General features: G+C 32.4%; 2 protein-coding genes across 2 annotated transcripts; one reads left to right on the top strand and one right to left on the bottom strand.

Moving 5' to 3' along the window:
* The first annotated feature begins 3804 nt into the window (after positions 1-3804).
* On the top strand, positions 3805-5784 carry LOC139877190 (E3 ubiquitin-protein ligase AIRP2-like). Its single transcript, XM_071864602.1, has 5 exons — positions 3805-4079; positions 4322-4472; positions 4564-4630; positions 4713-4944; positions 5435-5784. Exons 1-5 carry the CDS (start codon positions 4009-4011, stop codon positions 5628-5630), a joined length of 717 nt encoding a protein of 238 aa, XP_071720703.1. The 5' UTR covers positions 3805-4008; the 3' UTR covers positions 5631-5784.
* A 167-nt stretch (positions 5785-5951) lies between these two features.
* LOC139877285 (pentatricopeptide repeat-containing protein At2g29760, chloroplastic-like) lies at positions 5952-8343 on the bottom strand. The gene has a single exon (XM_071864691.1). The coding sequence runs from the start codon at positions 8254-8256 to the stop codon at positions 6016-6018; it is 2241 nt and encodes a 746-aa protein (XP_071720792.1). The 5' UTR covers positions 8257-8343; the 3' UTR covers positions 5952-6015.
* Between the last annotated feature and the right edge of the window lie 3539 nt (positions 8344-11882).

Below are 11882 nucleotides of genomic sequence, written 5' to 3'. Positions count from 1 at the left end.
TAAAGGTTATGGTTTGTTTTAAAAATGAATGCAGTCTTTGAAAAACGTCTCATATAGAGGTCAAAACCTCGCAACGAAATCAATTAATATGGAACGTTTTTAATCAATAAGAACGGGACATTTCAAATGACACAACTCATTACCGATTCTTGTGGACTAGAACGCAATAATAGTTCAACAACTATCTATGAAGATAATGTAGCTTGCATAACACAGATGAAAGAAGGGTATATCAAAAGTGACCGAACAAAACACATACCCCCTAGATTCTTCTCATACACTCAAAATCTCATTAAGGACAACCAGATTGAAATGAGATATGTTCAGTCCAGCAAAAACTCTGCTGACCTTTTCACCAAAGCACTTCCAACTGCTATTTTCAGAACACACGTTCATAATATTGGCATGAGGCATGTTCAGAAGATGTAACAACTCAGGCGTTGCCTACTTGAGGGGGAGTCAACTCTATGCTGCACTCTTTTTCCCTTAGCTAAAGTTTTATCCCAAAGAGTTTTCTTTAGCAAGGTTTTTAACGAGGCAGTACTAGTTATTCACTAATAAAATTATCATCCAAGGGGGAGTGTTATAAAAGTAATAATTGGATGATAATTTTATTATTATTATAGATATTGCATAGTATATTTTTTTTGAGTATAAATAGGTGTGTTGAGTTAGAGTTTATTGTATGTATTTTTTGGTTAACAAAAACACTCTCTCTCTAGATTCCAAATGCCACCAAACTCTCATTGTACATTTTTCTATAAATAAAAAACCAATTACTCATACCTTTTGTTCAACCTTTGTTTTCTCCGTTTTACAGTATCTCTATCTCTATATACCTTCTACAGTCAAGAACCACTAAAGGTAGTTATAAGCCTACTGAATTATAACAAAATATATATTTAAGAAATTATTAATAAAGTCAACGTTGGTCAACGACCGATGCGTCCCCGACGCGTCCCCCGACTCGGACGACGCGTCCTTTTTAGGTCTCGACCGATGCGTCCCCGACTCGCGACCTTTACAACCTTGCTTAATTAGAACCCATATATGTTTTTTTAGAACGGTGGTTTCGGAATCTATCCAGACGGGTATTAACCACATTCGCAATCATATTCCACACATACACGCTTCAAGGAGGTTCTCAATAACCCCCACATAGGTATCAATCAATACGCGCATGTATCATGTGGAATATTATGGTAATCACCCCGACGAGGCTCGAACCCGAGACCACTCAAAACCCAAGAACCTTGGGGTATCACTCAGGCACAAGTTATACGAGTATTTATTCGGGTGATGATCCGTCATCACCACTTTCTAGTCATACACTACTAATATGCATGACTGTATTGTACTACACAACTATTTAATATTTTAATGCATGATTATTGATGAATGATAAAAAAGATGTACGGATCACTTCCTTATTTATTACTCCAAATTATTATCTTTTACTACGATTTTCAACTTTTTTTTTTATATCTTGACACATCTATACAACTTTTCACAACTCTCTTACATAGTATTTCTCACAACAACCCTTTCCAATACCTCATCACCTAACAATCATAACCTTACAACCTTCGCCCTCGGAGATAACAGTTTTACAGTCTAAGAATTTTGTAACAGTGTATAAAGAATATTAATCCATATATTACCTCTAATTATTATCGTATACTTATTTATATCGAATACACTACACTTAGTTTACTTCTACAAACACATTTATATGAGTATTGATCAAGCATATAAATGACTGAGTACAAGATCCACGAGGATTGTGGATGAATTTGTTGGAAGCTTCGACGAGCCCAACACACCCACTATAGAGGATCTAGACTATACTAGACTCACTACACCAACACTTTGACGTTGGTTAGCCTTTAATTTTATAAATCCTTAGTGCACAATGTACTTAGGCGACAGTGTCGACCATATATCTTTAGGCGGTATAACCGACCATGTATTACTTAGGCGGCAGAGCCGACCATATAATAAGAACAACAAAAGTGCACTAAGAACTTAAACACAAACTAAGGCTTGATCGGGAAACTTAACAAAAACACTTATATTAAATTACAATTACAATATTACTTACAAGCTTTATCTTCTCTACTTTCGCTAACTCACACTCTTCTTCTCTTCTTCACAACTCACTTCTTATTTCACTCTCACAACTTCACACTTACTTCACACTCTACAAATGAAATCCTCACCCTTATTTATACTACTCCATGGAAACTTCTACACACTAGATTTTTCCATGGATAAATATCTAGATATTTTTACCACATAAAAATATCTAGATTTTTACATTTGAACATCTAGATTTTTCTTCATTAATATCTAGATATTTCTTTTACATTTTAATATCTAGATATTTACATATATACATCTACTAATACCAAATTTGCATTGTATTTTAACAGAATCAACGGTTTTAACTCTGCAATGTGGTTACCTTGTGAAACACCAATGGAGATGAAGATCACGTGAGGCTGATAAGCTGGTTAAAGGTTAGTCGGCGATCGATCGAAAGCGATTAGCGACAGTGTAATAAAGCTATACAAAAATCGTAGAGAAAAACTCATATCAGAGAGAGTTCTTTTTGTGTAAAAGTCGATCACCCATTTAATGAAAGTTATCACCTTTATTTATATGAGATGTAATTAAGTTATGAAGAAGCTCACAAGACAAGCTCAAGATAATCTATGCACATGATGTATTAACACGATAAATAACCTCACTCACACACATTTAGTATGTGTGTCGTTACTACACATGTTTATCTTGTGTAAAAACGTATGCGTAACCGCACATATGATAAAAAATATACAACAAAACAGAAAACACCAATTTAAAAGTAACCATAATATGCTTTTAGCACTAACTATATTATAATTTTATTACAACTTACAAATTATTTTAAAATCACTACATCTTATTATTCGAATTTTTTTAAACATAATCTTTAAAGGTATACACAATTATATAACAATAACTCCTATAGAAAACAATTTTATAATTGTTAACTTTGGAGACGAAGGTTATGAGAAATTTTCTAATTTCGTAACTATTAATTAAAAGATTTTGATAACGACAGTGTTTAGAGTTATCATTAACATGCATTATATTATTGTACAGTTTAATAACCGCTAGTTAGAAAATGATAATAACCGTTAAGTACAAAGAAGTTGTGATGTGGTCCAGCGGTTGGTGGTTTACCTCCTTTAGGAGAGGTCATGAGTTCGACCCCCGTTAGCTACATATTAAAAACACAATTTCATCTCTGCCATGAAGTATCCACTCATGACGCCTTTCCCATATCGTTTGGGGGTAAAGGGGAAGGGGTTTTACTTGGCCGTGCCCTAGGATCGATTTCAAGGTTTCCTTCCGGGCAGCGATGGGGGCGGGGTTATTATCGTTGCATCGGCATCGTCAAAACGAGAGATGATCGCAACGGGTGGTTTAGTCCCCCTCGGGTGATTTCAATCGCTGTCAAAATAAAACCGTTAAGTACAAACATATAACGCATGTTAATGACAACTCTAAAAACTATTGTTACTAAAATCCTTTAATTAATCAACTGTTTATTTTGTGGAAAGCAATTCTTTCAATATATTCCATAAAATAAACTACGAAAATTAAAAGGATAAAAACGTAAAATTTGGCTCGAAGCAACCCTTATTCTCGTGACGTCATAATAAACCAATTATCACACAATCAAAAAAATAATTCCATCGGAAGAAACTGAATAAAATACAAAATAAGCTTACAGTTCGTTACTCGGAGTGGCATTAGTATGCGCAAATTTAATCCTTTTTTTTTTATTTTTTCCTTTTTTTCAAGTAAAAGTTCGATTCATTGAAATCAATAATTTGGGTTTTTCAATATTTATAGAAACCCGTGTTTGAATACTGCTAAAAAGGGTTTCTTTCTTGATTGCTCAATTTCAACTATATTAAATTAATTCCAAACTTTTAAATTTTTTTTTATGGTGAAATTATGATAATGAGGAAGAATTATAAGGATTCAATTAAAGCCCTCGAAGCTGATATACAACATGCCAATACTCTGTAAGTAATCTTTCATAGTTTCATAAAATCTGTATTCTATGTACCAATTTTTCTGCTATTGCTATTGTTTGTATCCAATTATTTGTGTCAACATGACCAGTAATTTTTGCTGACGTGGCATCAAATAAGTTGCTACTTTGTTATAACTGGTGCCGATCACTGTTTTACAATTCGTTAGTAAAAGTGTTTAGTTCTTTACAATGATGCTATTATGATGATGATGATTTTATGATGATGTTCAGGGCATTGAATTCTGTTAAGGATGATAATGGAGCATGTATCCAGATGAGGCTGTATTTTAGTCCAGTTGCAGACATTTTTTCATATCTTTTTCCATGGGCAGATTGTAAAATTGCAGGGTTTTTTGGTTTGATTCGCGTTTTCGTTTATACGGTATATTTTTACGATTCTGTTAAGGGTACAATTAAACAAAGGCTATGTTTATTATTTGCTGAATTGAGTTGCATAATTTTTACTGAAATAGGTACATGGTGATGGCAAAACAACTATGCATGTTCATGAAAAAAAAGCAAGTATCAGACAATTTTACGGTGAGATGTTTGAAATTTGTGGTTTTGGAAGATGATTTGTAAGTTGTTGATAATGTTTTAATGTAAGACATAATGTGAATAGGTGTTGTGTTTCCCTCGATTATGCAACTTCAAAGCGGGATTACGGATTTGGAAGAGCGGAAACAGAAAGATGCGTGTTTAAAGAGGTACTCCCGAAAGGATGAGTTGGCGGGAAAACTATCTGATGCTGACGTGGAAAGAGAAGCAGAATGCGGGATTTGCTTGGAGATGAATAGTCGAGTCGTGTTGCCTAACTGCAACCATTCGTTATGCTTGAAGTGCTATCGTGATTGGTATCTTTTGTTCCCTTTTAAATACCATCTATGATAATGAAAATCAAACAACCCGCCCATTTCGCCACCTGTATAAGTTTTAGTTGAAGTAGTTTAAATGGATGTTGGTAAAGTTTTGACCATATAAGTCGGGTTAAAGTTTATCATAAAACTCTGCCAAAGCTCAAAACACTCATTTTGACCCAACCTGTTACCTACGGACATGGCCCATTTCACCCTATTATAGTCTTGTTTCAAGTTATTCAAGCCTGCAAGATAATGTTGGTTAAACATTGACCATGTCAGTCAGTTTAAGATTATGGTTTGACCCTAAAACACTTAATCAATTTGTATCTATACCTTTTCTTTTATTTCAAGCTTAAACTTTTGAATTTCAGCTTAACCTAAGATACTTTAAAATGGTATTTTCAAGAAAAATTAGCTGCTAAACTGATTCGAATAAGTTCAGTGTTATAACGCCAATTGTATGACTTATGTTTTTGGTTTGCAGGCACGGGAGATCACGATCATGCCCTTTTTGTAGGGAAAGCTTAAAAGATGTGAAGTTAACTGATCTTTGGGTCTGTATCGAAGGTAGTGACACGATCGATCTTGCCATAATATCGAAAGAAAACTTAAAAAGGTTGCTCGTGTACATAGACAAATTACCTCTTGTTCCAAATCTGGGTAATTCTTATTCGAGATGAGGGACTAAAATTAGTATTATAGGTGTACATATAATATTATATATGCAGCTGATATAGAACAATCAATGCTGCTGGTTTTATCTTGAATTCCCCTGTTTTCATCTCTATATAATTAGCTGAATGAAATTATGATTATGATTCATTCTGGTTTATTTGTACCTGTGACATGGACCACATCTTGATCTTGTCAAGAATGAGTTGACCAATTTGGTTGTGAATTGCAACCCATAAGGTTGTGAATGTGTCAGTTTGGGTTTTATTTCATCTCAAAATGGTTTTTTGAGTGAAGGGTAATGGGTCAAAGGGTCAAATATGGTTTGTAGTCAACATTCACTATGGACTTGAGTTAATTACAATCTATTAATCAATTCTCTTATACTATCAGTTACCAGTAATCTTTACATGAGCAGTCCCCTGCTTTAAAATGATGAAACCTGTAACGATCTCTCAGCAATATTTCTCGATCATAAACCTTCGAAATCAACTTCGCAACATTATGACAGTCCCCACAAACACGCAGATTCTTCATAACCCGAATCGGTTGACTTTTATTCAATCTAATAAGCCCAAACACAATGGCTAACTTCTCACTATGAAGATGTAATGCTTGTTCCTGCATATCTTTTTCTTCAACACATTGAAGCACTTGAGACCAATTCGGCTCATATCCGTTTAGCTTTAGCCTCTCGAAAACCTCATTCAACTTTCGATATATCGATTTAGATTGCGTGTGCGTGTTATCTCCCACAATAAACTCGTGAAAAACGCCATCTACTTCAATCGAGCTACAACCTCGTTCTTTCTTTAACCCAACATCTTTCATTCGTTTTCTTATCATCGCAACTTTATCCCATTTTCCCAAGTTTGCATATATATTAGATAAAACTACGTATGCACCATGGTTCCATGGCTCTAGTTCAAGTAAACGAGCGCTAGCTAATTCTGCAACCGATACATTACCATGAAGTTTGCAAGCACCTAATAACGCTCTCCAGATCGAACCCAACGGTGCCATCGGCATCGTTTTAATCAACTCGATCGCTTCATCAAAAAAACCCGCCCGTCCAAGCATATCCACCATGCACGCATAATGCTTCACTCCGGGCAAAACCCCATAAACCAGCTCCATTTTCTTAAACAAATCACGACCCGTTTCCACTAACCCCGTATGGCTACACGCACATAACAAATTCGTGAAAGTAACACCGTTAGGGTTCACGTTATCTTCATTCATCTTCTCGAAACATTCGATTGCATCTACACCACGACCATGCATCGCGAAACCAGCAATCATCGCACTCCAAACAAACACATCTTTATTCAAACAAGAATCGAACACCTCTAACGCCTTATCAAGATCACCACACTTTGAATACATGTCAATCAAAGAAGTTACTAAATGACAACTAAGTTTAACTTTATGTTTCTTGATATACACATGGATCCATTTGCCCGTATCCAAAGCACCCACTTGAGCACAAGCGGATAAACTACTTACAAGTGTAACTTCATCGGGTTCTGCTTTGTTACTCCTTCGCAGTTCGTTAAAAATAACCAAAGCTTCTTTTGCCATACCGTTTTGTTCATAACCAGAAATCAACGCGTTCCACGCAGCTATATCTTGCTTAGGCATCATCTCAAAATGCCTTTTAGCCATTACATATTCTTCTGATTTCACATACGCGACTAACAAAGTTGTCCACGACACAATATCTTTCTCACACATTTTATCAAACAGTTTCCGTGCATCATCTAAGCTTCCACATTTCGTATACATATCTAGTAACGCGTTGTTCAAATTTAAACTTCCTCCAATCCCATTCCTTTCAATATAAGAATGCACATATCTCCCACTTTTTAAATCCAACATCTTTGTACACGCAGTTAAAACGCTCGTCATTGTCACTTTATCCGGTCTCAAACCTTCACTATACATTTCATTAAACAACTTCAACGCTTCGTTAGGTTGATCACTGTTCCCAAACCCCGTAATTATCGAATTCCAAGAAACAACATCTCTCTCAGGAATATTATCAAACGCTTTGTACGCCAGATCTAAACGCCAACACGATGCGTAGAAATGCACAAGAGAATTAAGTACGAAAACATCCGGACCAAACGACATCTTAACAACCATCCCATGAACACACTCTCCAACTCTTGTATCAGAAACCTCGGCTGCAGCTTTAATCACAAACGGGTAAGTAAACTTATTCGGTAGTACTTCACTATCTGTATAAAGCATTTGCTTAAAGATTATTAAGCTTTGTACGGGTACTTCGCTGGACGAATAAGCGCGAATAAGCGCGTTCCAAGTGTACACATTTGGTTTGGGAATTTGGTCGAACAGTTTGCGTGCATAATCGATGTCATGTAAAGGTGACAGGGCAAAAGCGGAAACGAGAGAGCTGGCTGAAAATGGGTCGGAGAAAAGACCGGTGCGGAGCATTTGGGCATGAATCTGTTTGAGTTGGTTTGAATTTGAGCATTGGTTGATGAGTAACGTGGTTGGGTGGTTTGAAAAGTATCGGTCGTTGTTATTGATTGTTATGGAAGTTGGTGGTGGATGGTGAGAGATGTGCTGGTGCGGTGGTAGGGTGGTGATCGGTATGCTTCCGGTTGCCATTGAAGCTGACGGAATATAGTCCTTGGCGGCAACTTTTGGTTTTATATTGATATTTAGGAGAGTTAGGATTAGGTACACACATATGACTGTTAGATTGGCGCCTTGTATTATTAACGTTTGTTAGATTTTTTTGTTTATTAGTATTATTAACGTTTTGTTAGTTTGGTTGTTTGTGCTAGGTTATGTTTTTGTTGGGAGTTTTGTTTAGTTGTGTTTATGCTTTCGTTTGGTTAGGTTTTGTGGTCCTAATTAGGTTCGGGTAAAGTTAAGGTGCCTTTGTTTACCTTTAAATTTTGTTCAGCAATGAATAACCATTACTCATTCTGTCCGATAATAATAGTTCACAGATAAAAATACACAGTTTAAAAAAATGTCATAAAAGTACTGTACTTTTCTGGTTTAGTCTTATCTTTCTTTCTCCTTTAATCTTATTCACATACATTAAGAGCATAATAGAACTTATGCTTCTTATTCTTTTCTATTTATTCATAGAAGTGGACTATTATTTTGGGACATCCCAAAATAAAATACTGGACTATTAATATGGGACGGAGGTAGTAATATCTATCGCGTTTGTTTTTAACCTCTGAATAATATATTGTGCTGAATGGTTCAGCATTCAGTATTAAATCGTTTATAGCTGAAATTCTCTTAACCATTAAACACATAACTTTTATTGAATATTCTCTTTAATTTATATCAATAACACTTATTAAATAAATATATTGTTGTTTTATTCATGTCAAAAGTTAATAAGTGAATTCGACATCATTCACTTTATTCGTTAATAATGATAATCAAACAGGTTATTGCCAGTTATAAGCAATTTCATTCAAAACTTTTGAATTATTAAGATTATGAATCATTCAGTTTTAAATCATTCAGTTTTATTATACGCACCCTTATATTACTCTAGTTTTTGTTGTTTTCTCAAGCCTTTCTATGTTACTTTTTGTTGTATCAATTTACCGAGTTGCCTAATGAAGCACACCACCCGGGTTCAATTCATGGCTATGCCAAATTGTTCAAAAAGGCAGTGTGACTAGAGGGTGTGGATAATGCGCAATTCATCCGGTATCAGACCTCGTGCTCGAGGGGCTTGATTACCGCCAATGTACTCGTTTATAGGAGGGTTTCCTCGCTTACTCAAAAAAAAAAAAAAAAAAAAAAAATATGAGTGAATTTATCAAAAGTATGATATAAGTTTTTGTGTACATTATAATAAAAAGTTACTTCGTGTAATTTACGTTTTTAAACTATTTTTAAAATTTTAATTTATAATATATATAACAATAAACTTTAATATAACACTTCATTCATTTAATTGTAAATAGATAAAATAACACACAGTTTAAGAAAGAATGACTACTACATATTTTTTTTTCAATTTGTAGTTTTATTATTTACTTTTTACTCATCTTACATGTCTTGCCTTTTAAAAAAAATAAAAAAATTATTGATAAAGTATAGGTATAAAAAACACTTTACCATTCTTATGTAAATTCAAGTCAAATTGGACCGTTTTTGGGCTTTAAATAGTCGTGCCAATCATGATGGCTAAGATTTAGCCCAAAACTATTGGTTCATACACAAACTTTATGTTTAACGATTAATTAAAGGGTGTAATTGAGTCAATCTAGTGACTAACTCTAACATGATTACATGACTTGTTGAAAGTTCATTTTGAACATTCGAGTTTATACATATTTGAATTTAGAGCTCATTTCATAAAAGAGTTCAATTAAAAATTTATGATATCCAACTTTATTTACCTGTGCTCGAAAACGTCTATGCATGACTGAAAATTGAAATGAACTTACCATTTATACTCATTAAACAAAATAATAATAAATTATATATATATATATATATATATATATATATATATATATATATATATATATATATATATATATATATATATATATATATATAGGGGCATGTTCAAACGAGAACCACAAAAAGGGTGAGAACTGCGAGAACTGTTTAATTTTATAGTTTTTATGCATTTAAATGCAACAAATTACATGCAAATGTTAATTAATGCTCATATCATTAACAAACATATGTTCATTATCACAAATTACATGTTAAATTGTTAATTATATGAAACTGTTCATATGTTCAGAAACAAATATGCACATGTGAACGCGAAACTTTATATTTAATTATATAGGTAAAATATAAGTTTTTTCAAACTATTTTATGTTCATTCTTATTCTCCATCAATATCTATGGATGATTCAATCTAGTTACATGTGAAAATCTTTATAAATCAAAAGTTCTCGCAGTTCTCGCGTTTTTTGTGGTTCTCGTTTGAACTTTTGACTATATATATATATATATATATATATATATATATATATATATATATATATATATATATATATATATATATATATATATATATATACACACCACATTATATAACTACCTCATAAAAAGTGTCATGCATAATATACAAAACTTATAATAGTATGTATCTTATTATATATAATAAAATATTACGTAGTATTTACTTTAAATATGGTTTATTACTAATTACTTTTTAGTAAATTTAAGAAGAAAAACATTCATGGCTTGATGATCTCAATTCTCATGAATACTCTTACGTCAATAAATACAATCACAATTTATTAATATAAGCTAAAATAAGACTATCTATGTCCTATTACAACTGTTTTATATTAAGTTTTAAAAAGTTTTTTTTTTTTAATTTTGACTATAATTTTTTTGCGTAATATAATACTTAATAAAAACTATAATAATATATAACAATACATTTAAAACTCAATTTATTTATAAAAAATTTCATTAAATATTATATATGACACAAATAAAATATTTAAACCAAAGTTGAAAGAAAATTTAGAAAAATCATTAATAAACAATTATAATAAGACGATTGGAGTAATAATAATATAATTAAGATATATAATAATAGTAATAGTAATCAATAATAATGATTAATAATATAATACTCATGTCGTCCAAAATTAATTGTCATCAGACGAAAATTATTCAGCTTAAGAAAAAGTGACTATAACATGTAATTTTGTTAAATTTTTAGTATTACCCTCAAATTTTTATCTACTTTATCGCTTGGCTTCAGTTGTTGAAGAAAATATCCCGATGAACCTTTATTCGTACTTTATGTCGCTAAACCGTGGCGGACAGAGCTAACAGGTGACGGTAAAGTAAAGTAAGGACATAAAAGAACTTTATCTTATTATTTTATATATTTAAGGACAGTTAATTTGGGACAAATATAAAAAGGAATAGTAGATAATATAATAAAAATATATAATAATAATAATAATAATAATAATAATAATAATAATAATAATAATAATAATAATATGTAATCTATACATATATATAAACGAAAAAGTTATTCTTGATTGTGGTTAAAAGTTATTTATGAATTTTTATATGTATATGTTATATGTATAGATTATATATATTATTTACAATTATATATATATTATTAGTTTGTTAATAAAAAAAAATTTACGCCAACTCACCTATCATTTATGTGTTATTCCAAGCAAAGATTATCCTTAATCCATTCCTAATATATTAACTAGGTACCAAATGATATGTACTCCGATTACGTGTGAATCCAA

This window comes from Rutidosis leptorrhynchoides, chromosome 11 (assembly GCF_046630445.1).
Source record: "Rutidosis leptorrhynchoides isolate AG116_Rl617_1_P2 chromosome 11, CSIRO_AGI_Rlap_v1, whole genome shotgun sequence".
Taxonomy (NCBI): Eukaryota; Viridiplantae; Streptophyta; class Magnoliopsida; order Asterales; family Asteraceae; genus Rutidosis; species Rutidosis leptorrhynchoides.
This window is presented reverse-complemented; position numbering and strand designations above follow the sequence as displayed.

What these genes read in the sequence shown, in the direction of transcription:
- LOC139877190 (XM_071864602.1), top strand. Translation starts at nt 4,009, where the DNA reads ATGATAATGAGGAAGAATTATAAGGATTCAATTAAAGCCCTCGAAGCT. An exon ending in ATACAACATGCCAATACTCT is followed by an intron (nt 4,080 to 4,321) that starts GTAAGTAATCTT and finishes GATGATGTTCAG; the next exon opens with GGCATTGAATTCTGTTAAGG. An exon ending in TTGAAGTGCTATCGTGATTG is followed by an intron (nt 4,945 to 5,434) that starts GTATCTTTTGTT and finishes TTTGGTTTGCAG; the next exon opens with GCACGGGAGATCACGATCAT.
- LOC139877285 (XM_071864691.1), bottom strand. Translation starts at nt 8,256, where the DNA reads ATGGCAACCGGAAGCATACCGATCACCACCCTACCACCGCACCAGCAC.